At 41.7% G+C, this 22,151-nt stretch overlaps 1 protein-coding gene across 3 annotated transcripts in view; it reads right to left on the bottom strand.

Moving 5' to 3' along the window:
* The window catches only part of DLC1 (DLC1 Rho GTPase activating protein), a 391,881-nt gene that overhangs the window by 289,669 nt on the left and 80,061 nt on the right, over positions 1-22,151 (bottom strand). For 2 of the 3 annotated variants that reach the window (XM_065596883.1, XM_065596885.1), the window contains one exon: positions 2,596-2,745. In XM_065596883.1, the coding sequence (XP_065452955.1) occupies positions 2,596-2,745 (150 nt within the window). Of the gene's footprint in view, positions 1-2,391; positions 2,497-2,595; positions 2,746-22,151 lie in introns of all 3 variants that reach the window. The other variant, XM_065596882.1, reaches the window with a different exon arrangement.

Genomic DNA, 22,151 nt, shown 5'->3' with positions numbered 1-22,151 from the left:
CTATAATGAGAACCCCTGAGAACAATGGAACATTAAGGGCCAGATTTTCCTCTATGACATGCAAATTCCAGTCTAAAGGAAATCAGTGAAGGTTATACATGTGATATCTAAGCACACAAGTTGTCCCTAAAAGATTAAAAGATTAAAATAAAGCACTTTTAAAAGGTTATGAAGATAAGAGGCAACATTGGCCTTAAACAGTTACATTATTCTAGTGACATCTTTGTTCGACATCTGCATGAGCAGCATATATTTAATAGTGGGCTCTTCAACCTAACAGAGAAAGAGATAACATTATCCAATGGCTGGAAGTTGAAGCTAGACAAATTCAGACTGGAAATAAAGTGTAAATTTTTAACAATGAAGGTCATTAACCGTTGGAACAATTTATCAAAGGTCATAATGGATTCTTCCTCACTGACAATTTTTAAATCAAGATTGGATGTTTTTCTGAAACATATGCTCTAGGAACTATTTTGGGGAAATTCAATGGGCTGTGTTATACAGGAGGTCAGCCTACATGATCACAATGGTGCCTTCTGACCTTGGAATCTATATTGTCAAGGCAACACATGTACTTCTTATCTGAAATGAATTAAACATTTCCCTGTTTTCAGAATATTCTAGATAACACTTCTTAATTTCCATCCCTCATCTTTTTCCCCTCCAAGCAATCACACTAATACAAGTTTTTATGGAGAACAGGCAGCCTGCCAATAGTTGAGTTTTCAACCAGCTGCCATTATGAAGGCTTAATAGAAGCCAATAACGTTGACCTGCAAAAGTGGTTTTGCCCAGAATTCCCTGATTGACTCTGAAAGCAGAGGGGAAAGTTTATGCGAAGTTGAAGAACATACACCATGCCTTTTTTTCCAGTTACAACTAATTAAAAATTACCTTGATTTGGACTTTTATTTCTGTCTCCTTTTAGCTCAAAAATGACTTATTAATGTCTCTTCAAATTTTCCATACAGTTAAAACTCCTTGAAAATTCATGAGCCAGCTATATTTAAAGGGAATAGAGTGTAACTTTTTTTGATAGTTTGGGTCCCTATTTCTACACTCACTAATTTCAATGGGAATTTTGGACTCCACTTTGATTCCATTATTGTCAATGGGATTTTCTGCACGTGTCTGTACGGGGAGTGGGATTGAGCATCATGGGTGAAATTCATCTCTGCACAGAAGGAGCCTGCACAAAAGCTCATGTACTGCTTAAATGCCACTTTCCTTTGGTTTAAGTGGGATTTGAGTGGGTGCATGAACTTTGGGCAGGTCCTTTGCACAGGGATGAATTGCACCTTTGAGCATAAGTGAATTTGAGAGTACTCTCTATGCAATTTGAAGATTTGAGTGCAATGTAATTTCAACAAGAGAAATAAAATTAAAAAGAAAAATGACATCAGGAGACACTTAACAGCCAGTCAAAATCTTCAAAATTCTCTCATTTAAACTGAAAACATTTCTATTAAAGATTTCAGAGATATGTAGTAGCTATGTTGTTTTGTGTTGTACTTTCCTTTTCAGTTTGGATTTGGTTTCTTCTAAGAATGAGTTAAAAAAACCGCCAGTCGAGGATTTCAAAAAGCATTATTATTATTTTAAATAGTGAACATTATGGCAGCCCCTCTTGAGAGAGAATAAAATATTTATGATTGGCGGTATTTCAACACCTCTATATTTTAAGTGGCTTAACTGTAATATGCTGTCAAACTTTTTGCTAAGTAACAGAATACAAACATGAATTGTATTATATTATTAACTACATATTCTTCAACTGGCCAACATGCTAAGATTCAAATAAAAATAGAAAACCATTTTTCTCCTACATATTACTAACTAGACTGTATGGAAATGATGAAGATGACTTTGTTAGAAAAAAGCTTCATTCCAAACACTGGATAAAATGAACATGTTTCTTTAAGATTGGTTATTTTTAATTGCAAAATAGAGATGGTTAAGATGAGCAGAAAGCCTGCATTATAACATCTCAAACAAGACAGTTGAAAAGTTGGTAGTATTCCTCACATCTATCTACTTGTTTAAATAAATCTTCTAAAATAACAATTTACTCATTAGTTAGTGAACCGCTCTATCCTCTTTCACATTGTCCTCTGCAAAAGACTCTCCATCTAAATAAAAATTGTGGATTATGCTGGAATATTATTCTAACAGAGGAGGATTTCATAAGTGGCCCACAAGTGGCTCCCTGCTGAAAAATTTCTGGACCCCACAACTGGGAACAAAATAAACTGTAACTAATGTACATTTTCAACTCTAGCTATTGCAAATCAAGTGGAATGTGCATATATTCACAGGCTAACATTACTGTGATTCTAACTCCACTCTAATTTGTCTTAGCGATAAGAGGTAATAGAAACAGCCTGACACCTTTTGAATTTTGCTGTTCTCCCATTCTTTCATCTGGGACGTTTTCATAATTCTCCCACATATCAGCTCTCTTTTCACAGAAAAGTGCAATCTGCAAGTGAAAGGCTGATCAAAGTAATGAGAGATAGAGAGGAAGAGAAATGAATGAATGAACCAAAATAAATCTAATTAGAATAAAAAGAAAGAGTTAGCAAACAGGCTCACAGGTATATGCCTCCGTTTGTACGTTGGGGTGCTGGATGGTGAAGAGCCTGTACTGAGAGCATTTTCAATATCCTGATCGAGCTGGTCCAGTTTCATAATTAGCAGCACCATGGAGTCCAATCGTGACCGATCTCGATCTTCTCTCATTTCCTGAGGAACAGAACATACAATTACTGAATCTGAAAGGGCACTTCATGGAAAGAATAAAAAGCTCTCTGTTCCCTAATTTGACAAAAAGTCATTGAATAATGGGCAACAAACTCTCATTTTTTGAGGGAAAAAAGAAAAATGTTTTGTATCATCAATGGGCTGTTCACTCAGAAAAGGTTGACTTACTGCCAGTTAAGCATTTGGTACACATATTTAATATACATCTTGTACTGGAATGTGTGAGGAAAGAATATGTACAATACTATTGACATAAATGCACTGTGGGGATTTCTCCAATTCATGAGTAATCTCCCATTCAAAAGGGCTATCTAAACTTATCCTCCTTTTCCAAACCCCTACCCCCACAGTTAATTAGTTTTATTTGAAGTAAGGTTCTCTTTCCTTGTGATGAACAAAGTAAAATTTGTACAAATATAAGTGGCATATTTTTGAATATGTGATAGAAATGGGAAAAAATCTACAGAAAGCCACTTTTCAGCTGTCTCCAAATACCATGTCCTTTGACAGTGGCACCCATTAATGCTGCTGCTGTACCTTAGGGATTTACCAATGCATTTAGAAAACCAATTGTTTGAAGAGTTTTTGTCTTGGCTGTAAAATCTTGCTGTACATGAAATCTCCCTGTCCTGTAATAAAATACAGGCTGTATTTATAGATGCCTGCACAGGGGACAGGAAACGCCATATGCTTCCCATCCCAGAATCTCTTTCATCCTTGTTGGGGGATAGAAAGAGAAGAGTTATAATTCCTCCTTTAAAAGAAGCTTGGAGTGTGAACCCCCAAACCAGCAGAAGCACAGTCAAACCACACTTAAGCCTGGTGTCTCTGTACTTGCTTTGGCTTCCAATGACAGGCATCCAAGGGCTGATTAGGTCCTTAAAATATTATGAAAAATAGTATCTGGATGATGTTCACTGAAAGTAAAGCAGTTATGGTGCTAAATTCCCCTGCAGCTATTGGAAAATAAGCCCTATGTATTCTAAACTATTGGAAATGGAAACTAATCAGTGAATGTTTTGTTGGGCATTAGAGAAACAGAAATACAAACCAACATCCCTGTAGAGTGTTAATTAGTCAATGGGACAGCTGAGTAAGACTTTCATAATGGGAAGCAAAATCCAGGTTTTTGATTCAGTTTTTGTTACAATTTAAAATTCTGGCCAGACTTGCTGAAGGGATCCCTGAGCTGTGAGAGCCTTCTGGGGAACATGAGCAGAATTAGAGTGAACCTGAAATGTATAGCTTTAGTGGGAAGTCACATGGCAAGCAGTGAATTTTACTATCTTTCAAGTTGAACCCTTGCAACCAAAACCTCTGAGTTTCTTTGTTCTAGCTGATGTTTTTGGACTTTGGTACATTAGGGGACAAATAGTGTCATGGATTCAGAAAGCAGTGGAACAGGTGAGGCTTTGCTGCACAGGGAGGTGAGGAATCCTCCGCATACTATGTGGCTCCATGGCTGCTCCACCATACTGTTGTGTGCGTGACTGGAGTTGTTCATGACTGGTATTGCTATGATTAAGCTGATTCACTAGTCAACCCCCCTGCCTAAAGAGAGGAACACAGCTGCCACAGAAGCAGAACCACCCTACGAGGCCCAGAAAAGCCTGCATCCACAAGATCCCCCGATTATTTTAAAATACATTTGTATTCCTCTTCCTTGGAATCTCAGCACTGAAAATGTAAACCAATAGCAAACAATCATGAAACTCGAAAGGAAAAAGCAAATGAGCTGCATTTCTGCAGCAAGAGGTGAGAAGTGATAGGGGTTGGAAAGGCATTAAATAACATGCACATACCCAGAGGTTTTACGTACAATGAGTCAGTCAGATTTGGAGTTTATCCCAAACAATCCTTTCACAAATTCTCTCCAAAATCCTTAGGCTGGCTGTTCATGAAGTGGATTAATAATGGTGGAGAGGAATCACTTATAATTAAGAGGTGGCAAAGCATTATGATTTTTATGATAAGCCTAATTATTATTATCCAGAAAGGATGCAGGGGATGAGGGTTTGGGCCTAGGACCTTTTCAAAACAAAGATATATTTAGGCCTGTAAGTACTGTATTATTGCAATACTCCTGTGAATGGGAGTCAGAACAGCATCCTGGATGAGGAGTTTTTCATTTGTTTGTTTTTTTAAAAAACAAACAGACTTTTCCATTTGCACTGTACTTGAGCATGACTCATTGTATATCTCGATCATTGCTTTCTGTCTCTTTCACAAAAGCCTAACAATTATACCAACAAAAATTAAAGTATACCATAAAAAAAAGCTATTCTTGAGTTGGAAATCCATTAAGATAGATGAATCCTCTAATAATATTTATTCAGTGTATGTTTAAACAATTTTAGCCTTGATATTATCAAATCAAGTTCCAAGATTTTTATGGCTTATTTGTCTTTTCCATATCTCCCTCATGTGTATATTCTGAGATTTTGATACCAACTTGTGATTTATCTGAAGTTAGCAAGACACCAACAGTCCATTTATTTTCTTTTGTAGTGACAATATTTCCTTCCCCTCACCCACCACACTCCAGATCAATTGCAAATTATTTTCAAAGTGATTGTAACATCCAGTAGTTGTCAGGTACATTACATTAAAAAAAAAAAAAAAGAAGGCTACAAAGTCAAGCTCTCAAAAGTTAGAAGATGTTAGAATTAAGGTTGTCTGTGCACCTTAATTTGGCCTCTTGTGTGTTTGCATTATGATACTGTCTAACTACATGCCATATACTTCTCCTCTTCCCACCCGTCACAGGACACCTGCTTTAATCAGTTAAACTAGTGATATGTATTCTAAAGTTTAAATAAGTCTTAACATGGTTTTTGTCAGGGAACTTATTTTACAATGTGTCAAAATTCCTCCCTGACTCCAGAAAGGGGACAATTTAGGTCATGATGTATTAAAATTTATAGTCCTTGTAAGTTTTATCTTAGCTGGTGTAACCAAAAACAATGCTAAGTATTAAGTATGAGCCTATCAGTAATATAGGCTAAAACACACTGTATTTATCCCCAAACCATCAGATGTTGCAAATACCCACAAACCAACCATTAGAAACCTAGGAAATTCAGAGATAAGGTTATACTTAAAAGAAATCCAAACATGCTCAAGTATGAAAAGGCACCCAAACAACCCTAACTCTACCATGTAGGGAAACCATGCAATAACCATACAATTATGACTAAGGCATTTCCGTGTGTGGTCCCAGATTACATTAAATGGATTTTTAAAGACACATTTTCTTTTTCCACCACTAAACACTCTACTCTGTGCCACTACAGGGTTACTTATCTGTGCATTTACATAGCTTAATACATTTGGATTTCCTTTAAATGTAATCTTAACTTTGAATTTCCCGTGTTTACAATGCTTGGGTTTGGGATAACTGCTTCTCGGCTCTCTGTGAGCTGAGGGGTGAAAACATTATCCCTTTAATGTATTTTACCTTGATATGTGCTCTCAACCTTAACGAAGTTTTCTCCTGGGAATTTGCTTGAGTTTTCAAATTTAAAATTCCATACGTGTAGAAATAACATTCCCCAAAAGGGAATGTTACCCTGGGATATTTTTAAAGACTTGAAAATATTTAATCTCAACTTTTAATATTTTATTTTTACTTTTATAGATATCTTTATCAGTCTGCTGTGTAGCAGAACAAATAGGGTTGCCAACTTCTAATCGCAGAAAACTGAACACCCTTGCCCTGCCCCTTTCTTATGAGACCACACCCCTCCTCACTCCATCACTCCGTCACTCGCTCCCCCCAACCCTTGCTCTCTTGCTCATTTTCACTGTGCTGGGGCAGAGGTTGGGGTGCGGGCTCCATCTGGGGGTGTGGGCTCTGGCGTTGGGCCAGGGATGAGGGATTTGGGGTGCAGGAGGGGGTTCTGGGCTGGGGCTGAGGGGTTTGGAGTGTGGGAGGGCGCTCTTGGCTGAGGCAGGGTGTTGGGGTGTGGGAGGAGTACGGGGTGTGAGTTGGGGGTGCAGACTCCGGGCAGGGGCAGGGGGTTGGGGTGTGGGAGGGAGTTTGGGGTGTGGGCTCTGGGCAGCGCTTACCTCAGGTGGCTCCCGGGAAGCAGTGACATGTCCTTCTGGCATGACGGAGGATTTATCCATCAGAAGAGGCTGGTGTATAAAGTCCTCTGCTATCTCCCATTGAAGTCTCCACATGACTAAAATACAGCTGCCCTCAATTTAGGAATCTTTGAAAATAGACACACTCACTCCTTTGTTTCTACTGAGAAGCAACCTAGCAGCTATCTTTGTTAAGAGCAGCTTGTGGCCTCAATCCCATTGAGAACAATAGTAGATGACAGCCATTTTGAAATAGGGCAATTCTCCATGGAATCTCAGTACTAGAATATTTGTCATTCTCGGCAAAGGAAAACCTTTCCATTATAAAATATAATGGGGGAAAAGGCCCATAACTCTGGGGGAAAAAGACTTCAAATGTAGCCTAGAAACAAGATTTCAGTGAGTTTTTAACCACAAGGGAATGCTGGAGCATTTGTATTATTCCGTTAAATACATTCAGATTTAGGAAACAATCTAACACCAAGAGTCAAATTTGTAATGACTAATTTTTAATTAAATTTTAACTCAAATTAATTAACCAATTTACTTGTAAATTCTCAGAAAATTAATTCTGTACCCAAAATGTCAGCAGTTTTTCTTTAGATATGTCCACACTTTAATATGGAGGTGTAAATTCCAGCTTGAGGAGACATAGTTCTGATTGAGCTGGCACGTAGCTGTGTCAATGCAAGCGGCAGGAGGACTAACCTGCCCCGAGTACCTGCCTAGCATCCTGGATGAGTACATACTTTGCACGGCTGCAGCTATGCTCTATTTCTAATATACTAGCTCAATCAGAGCTAATGCAAGTGTGTCCCTGGAGCTGGAAATCACACTCCCAGCTCAAAGAGTAGACATATGCTTTGGGGGTGGGGGGAAATGCAGACCACAGTGGCGGAATGCCTGCTTCACATGCAAAACTCAACACAGCAGGTCAGTGTTACCAACTCTTACAATTTTATCACGAGTCTCCTGATATTTAGAGTTTTTCTTAAAACTTAGCTGCTGGAATCAAGATATTGCCTCAGTATATCAGCTTTCATTTTAAAAAATAAAATGTTTCTAGTCCTCATGATGGCAGAGAAAACACAAAAAAAGTGAAGTGAGTACACTCTAGAGACTCAAACCTGTAAACAAATAAAAAAATAAGAAGTATTTTTTGTAAAAACTCATGATTTTTAAGCCAATCTCATGTTTTGGGGGGCGGAGGGGGCTGCCTCATGCTTTTTGAACACTTGCAATTGGGAATGCTGCAACCTTAATTATAGAACCTTGGGTAGTCCTTCCATAATAATGCATTAGGTACTGTACATTATAAGGATTTTATATATCCCTCATAAGAATATGGTGTTAGAACCAAGATACCAGACTAAATGGATCTTTGATCAGTTTTGGTAAGATAATTCTTATTGCATTGTTCTCAAAATTCTCCCGGAATATTTCTTTTCAAAACCAATCCATGATGTAGTAAAAAAAACAAAAAAAAAAAACCAAGAAAATGCTAAGTATAAGAGAACATCACTAATTTTTATAACTTACTGCAAGCTGCTGAATATTGAAAATTAGTAAGTGAACAAATGCAATAATAAATTTTAAAAGGATCTTATATCACAAATTGCACTTTGTAAATTTCTGTTCATAATTGTAGTTGTATTTGAATTAAAATATTCCATAAGGTGCTAGTGAAAGTAGAAGATAAATATGAACTTGTAGAAGCTTTTTCAAAATTTATCATAAGACCGATCAGTATTTTAAAAATGGCTGTCAGGGAAATCCTGCATTTAAGAAAAAAAAGGTTTTTTTTAGGGCCGGATTTGTAAACTGTAGAGGCTCACTTGCATATCCCAAAATGATATTTTTTACACAGCTATACAAATTGCATGTTTACATTTGTACAACTGAATCTATGAATGGCTAGTTAAGCACCATTGGGTGGGCTTGACTGCACAGATCAGACACGTTGAATCAAAAATATAAAAAAGTCAAATCCTGTTGGTTTCTACAGTGCTAGATGCTTATGGTTTCATTAAAGAATGGACCTTAGATTTCAGAGGCAGACTTACTGTAGGGCTGGAAAGACCAGCTTGCTCACCCACAAAAGAAAGGGACCTTTTAGGAAAAGAGTTGGCTGAGTTTCTCTGAGTATCTTTGATCTGCAGCCAGTTGGACTGAGCCTAAAATCTTACATTAGTGTTATACATTTCATATGACATTAAATTCTTCGTCCTTGTCTTTCGCTGCTAAAAAATATCCTGTTCAAAAATGGAAAGGTATTAAATCTCTTTTCATAAACTGTGAAGGCATTCATCTGAACTGACAGCAAGAGCTCAGGATAATGCAATATATCCTGTTTCAAAACTATCTGTTGATTTTTTACAAGCAGTTATATAAATCAGATACATTTTTTTTTATCTTTTTGCACTGCAATGTACAGCTAAGATAAACTTGGGTAAAAGCCTGAGAATCTTTTCTCTCACTGAAGATTATATCTCATACTACTATACTGGGGCCATATTCCTCATCCTTTTAGGAGAGAGGAAATGGTATATGGATTCCAAAGAAGAGCATTTCCACATGCTGAGAAAATGATAGCACTGCCTATATTTTCTCCCACATAAAGAACTTCAGGTCCAGATGCTACAAAGATCAGAGTATTTTTCTTAAGAATAGCTTAAACCATCTAACTGAACAATATTTAAAACAAATTAGCCATGGAAAATATTTCCCTAATTTATAAACCAAAATACAGTGATTAATTAAAAAACGAACAAGATATTTTTCTGGGAAGTACAGATTTTAATGCTCCTTATAGATACTTTGAGTCCCAGACTATTGTTCATCTAATCGAGTAGAGTTTATTGGGCTGTTCTAAAACTGTTTCCAAAACATGCTTTCAATATTCCAGTTAAACTTTTAAGGACATGATATCTGGGAGAGAGAGAGAGAAGCGTTAGAAAACACTTGATTGAGGTACAACATAGTGAAACACTGTCTCCTTTCTTTACAAGATAAAGGGTACAACTGAACAGATTTTCACAGAAACTCTCACAGGACATCTGACCTTAGGAAAAATCATACTATTGTATATTTCTCCCTGGGATAATAATTGAGACATCTAGCCATGTGGATTGTCACTGCCACTGCAGAAGAGCATGGTTTGGATAGTGGCCGTTCCCTCTTCTGCACTAGGAAACCACATGGAGTGTGAACCCCAAAAAGTTCCCATTGGTGGTTTTCCTTAGGGTTCCCGGAAGGGCTGGATGGGTTGAATGCACTACCATTGATACAGCATGACTTTCCCACTTCTGCACCCTCGGATGGCGTAGGGGGAATATCTCGCCAATCAGGGTACCCTCTGCTGGCAGAACCTCTTAAGCTTTATCTGATTTTGTGTTAAAAAATTTACTGACTCACAAATTTGCCAGCCTTTCAATCTTAATGCACAAATCCCACTGCGATACCTCCCTTCTTTGAGGGGTTTTGTCTAAAACTCAGAACAAGTTCATCCTGAATGGGGTTTTGTTGTTGTTTTTCGTGTGCACTGGCTCAGTCAGTTTTGATTTAGCTATCCTGCACTTCTCTGTGACCAACCAAGACATTTGTGTCATCACAAGTGCGCTAATAAATATGCTTTTTTAATAGTGAAACTTTGCAGCCCATCAGATAGAAAATCAATTAAAAAAACCTAGGACAAAACAAAGTAAGTTGTGTGATGTTGCACTCCATAATGTTTTATGGAAAGATGCTTACGAGTGTAAATATGATGTAACTGAAATATGCTTTAATCAAAAGGTCTCTTGTAAGGTATCATTACAAAGCTTATAATCTACTGAGTTTGTTCATCCTATTTGTATGTATATATCATTCTTGCATCTGAAGCTAGAAATATAAAGTTTAACTCTGAGGTCCTATTGTATTTATACAAAGTGTGGGCCATTGATGATGGTTTAAAATCTTGATGGGTCCCATTGACTAGGACAATTGGTTGTAAATGGCTCTGTTTACTTGTTCCTGTAAACCAGCCCAGGAAGCATGGTGGAATCCATCTTAAACCTGGTGCTTTTCCATTTAGAAGGAGGGCTGGGGATCCAGGGAGACACAAGATTCCTGCCTTGTGCCAAAGCTATAAAAGGGGGTGGAAGAGAACAAAGGAGGCTGTCAGTCATGAGAAAACCCCTGGTTACCACCTGAGCTGGAACTAACAAGGACTGTACCAGGAGAAATGATTCGGCTCAGACTAGGAAGGAGTCTAGTCTGTGAAAGAAGCTTTTTGGAACATCTCTGAGGATGAGCTATTACCTGTATCAGTTTCTTAATGTATTAGACTTGCATGTTTTTGCTTTATTTTGCTGGTGACTTACTTTGTTCTGTCTGTTATTACTTGAAACCACTTAAATCCTACCTTTTATACTTAATAAACTCAGTTTTGTTTATTAATTAACCCAGAGTACATGATTAATACCTGGGGGTACAAACAACTGTGCATATCTCTCTATCAGTGTTATAGAAGGCGGACAATTTATGAGTTTACCCTGTATAAGCTTTATACAGAGTAAAATGGATTTATTTGGGGTTTGGATCCCATTGGGATCTGGGTGCTGGAGACAGGTTATCTGCTGAGAAGTTTTTGGTTAAAGTCTGCAGCTTTGGGGGCGTGGACCAGACCTGGGTCTGTGTTGCAGCAGGCTAGCATATCTGGCTCAACAAGACAGGGTTCTGGAGTCCCAGGCTGGCAGGGAAAATGGGCTCAGAGGTAGTTCCAGCACGTCAGGTGACTGTCCCAAGGGGTCTCTGTGACCAAACCCGTCACAAGTTGCTCTTTAGAGAATTCAGTTTTTAGAATCACATTGTAATCAGTCAATATTGTGCCAAATCCCCATGACAAATGCAATTCTGAGGGATCATTATTACATGGCCACTCAGCATGGCATACTGTAGCCAACAGCTAATTATAAAGCATAGCACTACTGAAATAGAAAACCAAATCAAGCAGGACTGTTTATTAGGTAAGTCTATGTTACTGTGGTCAGACATACATGGAAAACATAAACCTCTCAGACTGTGATTACTTCATTGCGTTGTACCTACAAGAGATGAAATACTGATACAGATGAAGTGGGACTAACACATGTGACTACAGAATACAAAACAAAGACCAAAGTTAATATTGTGATTGATATAGCTTATCTTACACACAAGATAATTATCTTACATTTACAGCACATAACTTTCAACATAACGGATCCTGAAGGACTTTAGAAACTCAGGTTTAAGAGTAGCAGCCGTGTTAGTCTGTATCCGCAAAAAGAACAGGAGTACTTGTGGCACCTTAGAAACTAACAAATGTATTAGAGCATAAGCTTTTGTGGACTACAGCCCACTTCTTCGGATGCTTAGAAACTCATTCCACAAACTACAGATGCTACAGACCTAGTCCCCTCTGCTTTGCCCTACTCTAGCAGGCCCTCTGCCACCTTGGTCACCAGTCCTGACTTAGGGGTGTGTCAGAGGCATGGATTTAAAAAGGCATGTGGCAGGCAATCCCCTGATGGTGAAATGGTTCCTGGAGGCCTATGCATCTCAGAGAAGCTCCTTGCTACCCAAGGATTGTAGAGGTTGAAAAGGTGAATAAAGCAAATTTTCCCAACACCCTTCCAAACTCTGCCTAGCATAGCTTGATGGCAATTGAAAATTCAGAGAGCGCATACTTTATCTGGCCATTTATTCTGCCCTATAAAAGGAGAGCTCACTTTTCACTATCCCCTTTCTGCCCCTTATTGTTTGTTGATCCCATTTACAATGTCATGTATAAAATCAGTCTGCAATTAATTATGTTGTAGCAGAATTGTATTGTTTGTTTGTTCTCTAGTACCTACCACTCTTTAGGCTGTGTGTATGAGTAACAGTAATAGCTACAGCTGGTAAAAATATTGGGAAAAATGCATTCACTAAAGCAAGCAAATTTGGATCACACTTGGTCCACAGACAATTCACAAAGGAGAAGGGGGGCTAACTACTTTGAGTACATTGTTTGTTGTAAATTGTTAGCCCATTTCTGGTTGTTCTTATTTTGTTTACAATTCTTTTCATAACAGTGGTTGTGACACTTTTCAGGATTACCAGAGGTGTCCAGTAAGAATCACTATCACCTGTTCACACCATGAGAAAGCCTTGTCTGTGGCCGGGCAGAAAGCCTCACAACTCTGCCGGCTGCTGGCAGCACACGCTCTGCTCCAGGCTCCGCGAGCCTCAGTCCTTTTCTTTGTAGGCTAGCAATTTACACGCCCTTCTTTAGTGCCCAGTCTCTTTCTTTCTGAGCATCCATACTGTAAACCGATCCTCTGCATCCCAGTTCACCACTTTCCTTAGCATAAAGCACTTAAACATATCTGTAATCAAACCAAACTGAAGTTTAACAGAGCTTGAGATAGAGATTTAAATAAAAGCAAGTATAAGGGATTGGAAACATAAGGGGAATACAATATAAAGCCTATCCTCATTAACAGGTTACTTTCCTATCTAATAAGGCATTTCTCCCACAATCGTCAATCACTACAGCACTTGTCCAGTTCAGAAAGCTGGGATCCACCTTTCATGAGACACCCCGGCTGGCAGAGTTTCTCCTCTGTAATGGATAACAACTTGTGCCATTATATCTGCTCTTCTATGGTTACAGGCCACTGTCTGTTAGCCCAGAGAGCTCCTTCTTCAGAGAACTCTTCTGTGGTTCATTTGTCTTTGTAAATGCACAAGTCTCCAGCTGGTTCAGACAGTAAACAAGTGCTGCCTCCACAGATATCCATTGTTCTCAATGTTGATTGAGCTAGCCCTAAGACCGCACCTTGCCTCAGGTGACAAGTCTCACTTCAACAATTTTGCAACCAATATTCTACATTTACATATCTCAGACTATTTGCTGTGCAAACATCTCACAATAACCATGACAGTCAGCTAGTTCTTTAGCTTTCAGCAGAAACCACACACCACCTCCTTTATTATTGAGAAATATTGAGAAGATGGTCTAGTACAGAGATAATATACCTGTCTGGCTATGTCTGTCAGTGGATTAATGCTCCTTACTTTTGCAAGCTTGCTGTCTATGTTTTGTCTTATGAGAACTGTCCTGTACCAATTTGTTACAGTAATACATTGTATTATCTTCAGCATTCTGTATGTTGATTGGTATCTATTACACTGCTTTAGTTAAAGCCAAACTAATTTGTGGGGAAAGATAGTAGCCAGACATAAATACAAAATAGTCTGCAAATGTCAAGTCTTCTGGAGTAGAATGAATAAAATTATATTACTGTGGTCTTGTGACAAAGATTAGTAAGAACATAAAATCAACAACATTAGAATCATGTTGTGAAAGAGATTGATGAGAACAGAACCTATAAGAAACTTTCTTTTAAATGGCCAATAACTTCCTGATTTCCTTCTTCCTCTTGTGTTGTAAACTGGCACCACACTTGCATCCATACTTTCCAACTAAGCAAAAAAAAAAAAAAGCTATTACCTTTAGTTGACCCCAGTTCTAGTTGTTATGAAGGAAAACACTTACACTTTGAGGAGAGTATTATGACAGTAATCTGAGCACTAATTATAAGGCTGGAAGAAATACAGCAATTTAGTAGGACTCTAGAAGTGGAACTTGACACATTCTGTATTTCTATACTATTGCCAGCACTCCACAGAACTGGCCTTTTTGTACATAATTAACCAGATTTTTTAAAAAAATAACCTAAGTTCCTGACTTCTGCATTTGTATCACACTAAGGCCAACAGATTAGGACACATCACTAGGTAAAATTGTGTAAAATTTTTGCAGTGAAACCAGTGAATGGCAACATCAAACTCAGCTCCTTTTGGGTCTTATTACAAACACAAACAGATTAGTTAAAAGGTCAGCTAAGATTTATGAATGTATGAAATGAACTTGCACCCAGTTACATGTAAGCCTGGCCCAGCTCATTGTTTTTGCAGCCAAACCAGATGAGGTTAATGGTTTATCACGATTTTGAAATGAAACCAGGTGAATCCCTAATGGTTCTGGCTGAATTTCATTTTCAAATTTTTGGATTTATCAAACTAGACACTCAAAGTGAAACGGAGCGGTAAGAATCTATATCAATGAAGTCAAAGGAAGCCTTTCCATTTACCTTAATGGGCTTTGGATCAGGTGTGTGAACCTGTGCAAAGCCAAACCTCCAAGTTTTCTCAAGCTCATGGGAAAATATGTGAGAATTTATTTAGTCAAATTTACCCCTGGCATAAATGGGTGCAACTCCTATTGACTTTATTCATTGGGATAGTTTGTTACTGTTATAAGGCTCATGGAAAAATTTATATCCTAATTCTTATCTTCTGTGTAATCTAGTTCAAACACACAGAGAGCTTTTGAGGGTCTTTGACCTCAGAACAAGAAAAGATTAATGTTCTCAAGTGCTGTGCTCTTCTCATGAACTATGAATTAAGATTGGTGAGCAATCTGAAATATGCCAACAAGAAAAAAAATCTCAATTCTAAAGGGTGGTTGAATGCTATTTAACATCAAGGGATCTGGAACAGTTCTCTCTGAGGTCCTGTGAGCTATTAGAAAGGCTCATTCATAACCTTGCCACATAAAAATGATAGGCCATGGAATGCAGATTAACAAGCAGAAGGTCCATTATTATATGAGAAAGTAAAGTTAATTATGAAAGAAAATAACAAGCTCAAATCTAAAGTGGTTTTTATTTATCTCATATATAAATTGCAATTTAGTCCTTACAACCACAAAGTGCAGCATAAACTAAATTCTTTTGAAGTGATTAACTGTCCAAGTACTATTGTTTCCCAGGCATGGAATACAGGTTCAAATAAGGTAGCTCTCCAGTGCTAACTACTGGTGATAGTATTGAGCATTTGGTAATGAGAATTTGTGTTCAAGAAGAATTGCAGAAAGTTCCCTACATTCCAAGTACACTCTTATTCACCTGATCTGAATGTGCTGGAGGCAGTAGAGATAACGCCAAGCATGAGGTTGCACAGACATTTAGGAGACTGAAGTCTGAGGAAAAACCTCAGCCCTGAGGCAATTGTGGCTAAATATCTCCACAAGCCACAGGCTTTACATATTTGGTCCAGCAATTGAATAGTGTTTTCCTACATCAACTACTTGTTACTTGTGCTTAGTTGAGAGTAAAGTGTTCTGTGATTGCTTCCAGCAATGGGATGAAGGAGAATGGTCTAAAACAAAAATGAAGAAGGGTGCCAAGATACTGGAAACCTTCACCATACTTTATAAAGGGTCGTGGAAAAGGGAAAAAAAAACAAAAACAAACCTCTTCCATGTTAACTCTGTACCATTCTCCAAACAAAATAAAACAACCCACAATTCAAGACTGATCTTTTGACATAGGTTCTTGTAACAGGGCTTGGGAGGCCTAGTGGTTAGATCACCTGGCTCTCAGGCCTGGGCTGGGCCCTCCATCTGCACGAGTCCCAGCCCAGGGCTCTGTGAAGGTCAACCCCTGAACATGGGGGTTGGTGTCCCTCTCAGCGGCAAGTCAGAATCCACTGCCCTGGACTATTTCCTTCCAGTTTGTTCAGTTTGGGGTATGGCCCCTCTAGTCCAATTTACCGGGTGTCTCGTTTCCCAAAGAATTCCCTCTGTGGTCTGGGTGGCACCTTGCTGTGGTCCCATGCTCCTTCGGTTGGGGCAGCCACAATGTCTCTGGGGTTCGCTCAGTCAGTTACCTCCCATGCTGGGGGTTCCTCCAGTCTTCTTGGCTGGGAAACTAGTGCTTATTACAGATGGCTACCCTGGCTGCTTCAGGCAGGGAGACAGCTAGCTCCTGCCTCTTCACCACTCAACTCTGAACTGAGCCAGGCTCCCTTCTTTTATTTCCCCTCCAGGCCTGGCATTGGCTGCAGATATAGTGGGGCAGACTAGCTGGGCCCAAAGGCTTTCTTCCTGAACCTCTAATTTAGTTTTAATTGTTCCTGGATCTGTTCTTCTAATATGCCATTTAACTTACTTGTGTAAATTGTAATAGTTTTACAAACAGGGTCAGCTTTCAGATAGCACCTCTACAGTTGCACCACAATCTTCTGCATACATATTTGTTGTAGTCACAGCTAGGGTTGCCAGGCATCCAGTTTTCAACTGGAACGCCCGGTCAAAAAGGGACCCTGGCAGCTCTGTTTGGGTTATTAAAAGTCCAATGGTGGTGCAGGCAGGCTCCCTCCACTGCTCCTGGGAAGTAGTTGGCATGTCCCTCTGACTCCAAGGCGCAGGGGCAGCCAGGGAAGCTCTACATGCTGCCACCGCCATGTTCCCAGCCAATGGGAGAGGCAGGGGTGGTGCTGCGCCTCCGCCTGGCCACAGCGCTGCCTAGGAGCCAGAGGGACATGTTGCTGCTTCCGGGAGCCGCCTGAGATGAGTGCTGCCTGGAGCCTGCACCACGCACTCCCTCCCTCTCACACCCCAAACCCCTGCCCTAGCCCTCATTCGCACCCCCCTCCCGCACCCAAACTCCCTTTTGCACCCTGCACCCCTCCTATACCCCAACCTCCTGCCCCAGCTTGGAGCTCCTCCACACCCTGAACCCCTCATTTCTGGGCCCATCCCAGATTCATAGATTCATAGATTATAGGACTGGAAGGGACCTCGAGAGGTCATCGAGTCCAGTCCCCTGCCCGCATGGCAGGACCAAATACTGTCTAGACCATCCCTGATAGACATTTATCTAACCTACTCTTAAATATCTCCAGAGACGGAGATTCCACAGAGCCTATACCCCTTCCCATACCCCAATCCCCTCTCCTGGCTTGGAACCCTCTCTTACCCTCCAAACCCCTCGGCCACACCCCCAGCCTGGAGTCCCCTCCTACATCCCAAACCCCTCATTCCAGGGCCCCATCCCAGAGCCCGCAACCGCTGCCAGAACCCACACCCCAACCCCCTGCACCAGCCCAGTGAAAATGAGTGAGTGAGCAAGGGTGGGGGAGAGTGAGCAATGGAGGGAGAAGGGATGGAGTGAGCACAGAGGCCATGGCTTCAGAGAAGGGGCATGGCAGGGTCAGGGACGGGGCAAGGGTGTTTGGTTTTCTGCAAATAGAAAGTTGGCAACCCTAGTCACAGCATCTGCATGTGCAAGCTATGGCGCCAGCCATCTTTTTGAACTGTGTGTGTAAAGCCAAGATTTGAGGAGTGCAGAAAATTGTCCATAAAACATTCTTGCACAAATTTTCTTAAGATCTGGGCCATGGTGTTTCTTTTTGGTTTCTTCATTAATTTGACTATAGTAGGGGTCAGCAACCTTCGGCGTGCAGCCCACCAGGGTAATCCGCTGGCGGGCCACGAGACATTTTGTTTACATTGACCATTACATTAACCATTACAGGGATGTGCTGGTCGTAGCTCCCATTGGCCGGGAATGGCAAACCACGGTCACTGGGAGCTGCAGGAGGCTGTGCCTGCGGACGCTCAATGTAAACAAAATGTTTTGCGGCCTGACAGTGGATTACCCTGATGGGCCGTGTGCCAAAGGTTGCCGACCCCTGGACTATAGTCACTGTTGAATAACACAGGTATGGATCTTGAAGTTATGTGTGCTGAGTTCCCATTTAAATTAATGAGAGTTTCAAGCACAAAGCAGCAGCAAGAACAGGCCCAATGTTTTCTATTTCAGAAGTATTCTGCAGTAACTTTCCAACACTGCTCACAAAAGGCAGCATTCTCCAATTGAGGAGAACTCCTGGGTGGGATATATGAAGAAAATAAATTAGTAAATATATGAATGGAACAAAAACAAAACAAACAAAACAAAAAAGGAAGAAAAGGACCTTCCCCTTTGTTGAGTATTTACCATTCAAACATTTTGCTGAGGCCAAAACACTGAATTAGATGAGCATGGTGAAAGTAGGGTTAAGTGACAGATGGGTTAGCAAGATGAAATACTTTTTGGTTGGAAGAAGGTTTTTGTGGTCTAGCATAAACTCAGTCTTTATTTATTGGGTTACCATAATTTTACACTAAGGATTAATTTAATACTGAATTTCTATCATGTACACAATAAGTAATTTTATGGCAAAACTCATCAAAACAAAAGTGGAAGTGTTTAAACAGTTGTCTTTCTCAAGAACAAATGGAACCATTAGAACTAGATATGTAGGTTATGTCTATACTAATGGCAATGTGTAGGTATTACATATGTAGCTATACACCTCAATGAAAGTGCCAGAGAGCCTTTCCACGTAGCCTCCCAGATACTGGAGCCTCTCCCCACTGTAAAATAAATTAATGGAGATATCCTATCTCCTAGAACTGGAAGGGACTTTGAAAGGTCATCGAGTCCAGTCCCCTGCCTTCACTAGCAGGACCAAGTACTCATTTTGCCCCAGATTCCTAAGTGGCCCCCTCAAGGATTGAACTCACAACCTTGGGTTTAGCAGGCCAATGCTCAAACCACTGAGCTATCCCTCCCCCTGTTGGAACCTTTAGCTGCAGTCTTGGGTGGTGGTCCCCCCCACCCCCAAGGGACACCTGACTGCAGTGGCCCCGCCCCTTCCCCGAGGCCCCCCTACCCACCACCTGCTGCTGCTGCTGTCTGCCTACCTGCACTCCACCTCCCCCGTCAGGTCCTGCTGCTCGACGTGTTGCTTTTCCTCACAGATGGGGGAGAGAGGAGGGACACTGTGAGCAAGTGGAAGATGCGGGGGTCTGGAGGGGGAGTGAGACAGCTCGGCAAGGCACTGGGGCCGGCAGCTCTGGCTGGCACTCAGGCGGGGAGCAGCTCAGCCTGGCGTTCAGGCGGGAGGGAGCGGCTCAGCCCAGTGCTCGGTCAGGGGCAGGGGGGACAGGGCCGGCTCTAGGCACCAGCAAAACAAGCTGGTGCTTGGGGCGGCACATTTTTAGGGGCGGCATGGCCAGCGCCAGAATGCCGCCCCTAAAAATGTGCCCCGGCCGCCCTAGCTCACCTCCGCTGCTGCTGCCACGGCGCGCGAAACAGCTGATTCGCGCGCCGCTACTCGCCCTCCCTCCCAGGCTCTCAAACCTGGGAGGGAGGGGGAGATCCCGAGCGGCCGTTTCGCGCGCCGCTGCTCCCTCCCAGGCTTGAGAGCCTGGGGGGGAGGAGGCAGGGCTGGGGATTTGGGGAAGGGGCGGAGTTGAGGCGGGGCCGGGGGTGGGGTAATTAAATAAGGGGGGGGGGGGCGGCCAACATTGTTTTTGCTTTGGGCGGCAAAAATCCTAGAGCCGGCCCTGAGTGGGAGGCTGCTCAGCCCGGCACTGGGGCTGGACTGGCCCGGCACTCAGACTGGGGACAGGTGAGCGGCTTGGCCTGGCTCTGGGGCCAGTCTGGCCTGGAGTGGCAGGAATGTTTCAATTAATACAAAATAGACAAAAAATTTATGTAGTTCCTTATTTCTTAGGATAAAACCCCAGAGCAAGTAAGCTTGAGAGGAAGAAAATGGGGGGAAAGGGGAAAAATACAGGAGGCTGACAAAATTTGCATTTGCCGATTTCATAAAAGTCTTAAAGTTGTAGTTTCTTTACATTATATTGCTAGGAATGGTGTTAAATTCATTAAATGTAACTGAATATATATGGAAGTATAAATGACTATGTGAAATATATACTATGGGGACTATGACTTACCCAGATTTAATGGTCTGTGGGCTCTGATTGGGTAAATAAGGTCAAAGTGGACAGAGAGAATATAGATTGTATTGAGGGATGTGTTGCTTTAGACTCAGCAAGAGGGTACAAGGCATTGTCTTGGATTACAATTCAGCAAAGAGTCCTGTGGCACCTTATAGACTAACAAATGTATAGGAGCATGAGCTTTCGTGGGTGAATACCCACTTCTTCGGATGCATGCACGGCTACCCCTTTGATACTTGGATTACAATGAAATTGATAATGTTACTTTGCTACCATATTTTTACTTCTTGGCAGTGAGGCAGGCTTCAGCTGGTAACGCGGATTTGGCGGCATGCCTGTGGAAGGTCCACTGGTCCCCTCACCTCGGCGTACCCGCCACCAAAGCCGCGGGACTGGCTGACCTCCCGCAGGCACGCCGCTGAAGGCAGCCTGACTGCCGCCCTCGAGGCAACTGGCAAGCCGCCCCAGGCACACGCTTGGTGCGCTGGTGCCTGGAGCGGCCCCTGCAGCTGAGACTACCATTAAAAACACATATGAACCTCATCATGGGTTGAGTTAAAACCTCTTCAGTCTTTGATGGGGTGTTCACCCCACATGAGCCCTGAAAGGGTTGAGGCAGACTGTGGGGGGGGGAGGGGGAGGGGTGGCTAATTAACCTAACAGGCTACAGCTGAAGGAAATCAGGTAGCTAATAAATCCCCTGTTTAAATGAGGAAGCCCAGCTGAGGAAGAACAAGCTGGGCTGGGACTATAAAGGCAGGAAATTAGCAGTAGAGGTGGGCGTCTGGGAAAGACTGCAGTCATTCCCTTGGAGAAGGGAGATGTGGTTGGGCTGGCAAACTGGGAGGGAGCTAGGAAGGTAGGACAGGGCTCAGGGAAAGGCAGTAAGGTCTAAGATGGAAGAGATCTTGACTGCTGGCTACAGGATCCCTGAGCTGGAATCCAGAGTAGAGGGTGGGTCTGGGTTTCCCTGCCAGCCATTGAGAGACTGGCCCTACAAGGCAGTGAATAGAAAGGCTACCTAGGTCTGCTGGTGGAAAGCCTTTGATACCCCAGAAGGGGAAGAGACAGAGTAGAAACCATTTGGTGACCTGGCCAGAGGGCCAAGTCATGAAGAGATAGCAGCGGTTCCTGGAGAGAGGGACTGCAGACCCAGAGAAAGAGAGGAAGAAAGATGGTGTGCAACTGCAGGAAGGGGTGTTAACCTCATGAGTTATTCCCCAGAGTGACCAAGAGGAAGTTCCACCCTAGCAGTATGTAGAGCACCTCATCACAGGGCCACACCTAAAACAAAGCCCAATAGAGTCTCCACAGAAACTATCACCTGCTGAGCGGGGGAGGTTTGACTGGGTTTTATGCGCATGTGTGGCAAGGGAAACACACAGAAACTAAGAAGAGCCCAAGTAGAGAGACAGGCTGAAGGAGCAGCTGAAAGTGTGTGGTTGACCCAGAAACAATCATGAGGAGAGGTTTCTGAGTTGGGGTGCAAGCTTAAGAGACTGAGCAAAATAAGCTGTTTCCTGCTAGTTGATTCCCTCTGCATTCAGAGACAAGACTTTATACATTCTTTGTAAATAATCAAAACTGCATCAAAGAAATACCTATCACCAATTTATACTTCGGAGATGGACAGGACTACTCTGGTGCCTCTCCC

Source organism: Chrysemys picta, chromosome 5, assembly GCF_011386835.1.
Source record: "Chrysemys picta bellii isolate R12L10 chromosome 5, ASM1138683v2, whole genome shotgun sequence".
Classification (NCBI taxonomy): Eukaryota; Metazoa; Chordata; order Testudines; family Emydidae; genus Chrysemys; species Chrysemys picta.
Note: the sequence above shows the minus strand (reverse complement) of the source record. Positions and strands in the feature narration are given on the sequence as shown.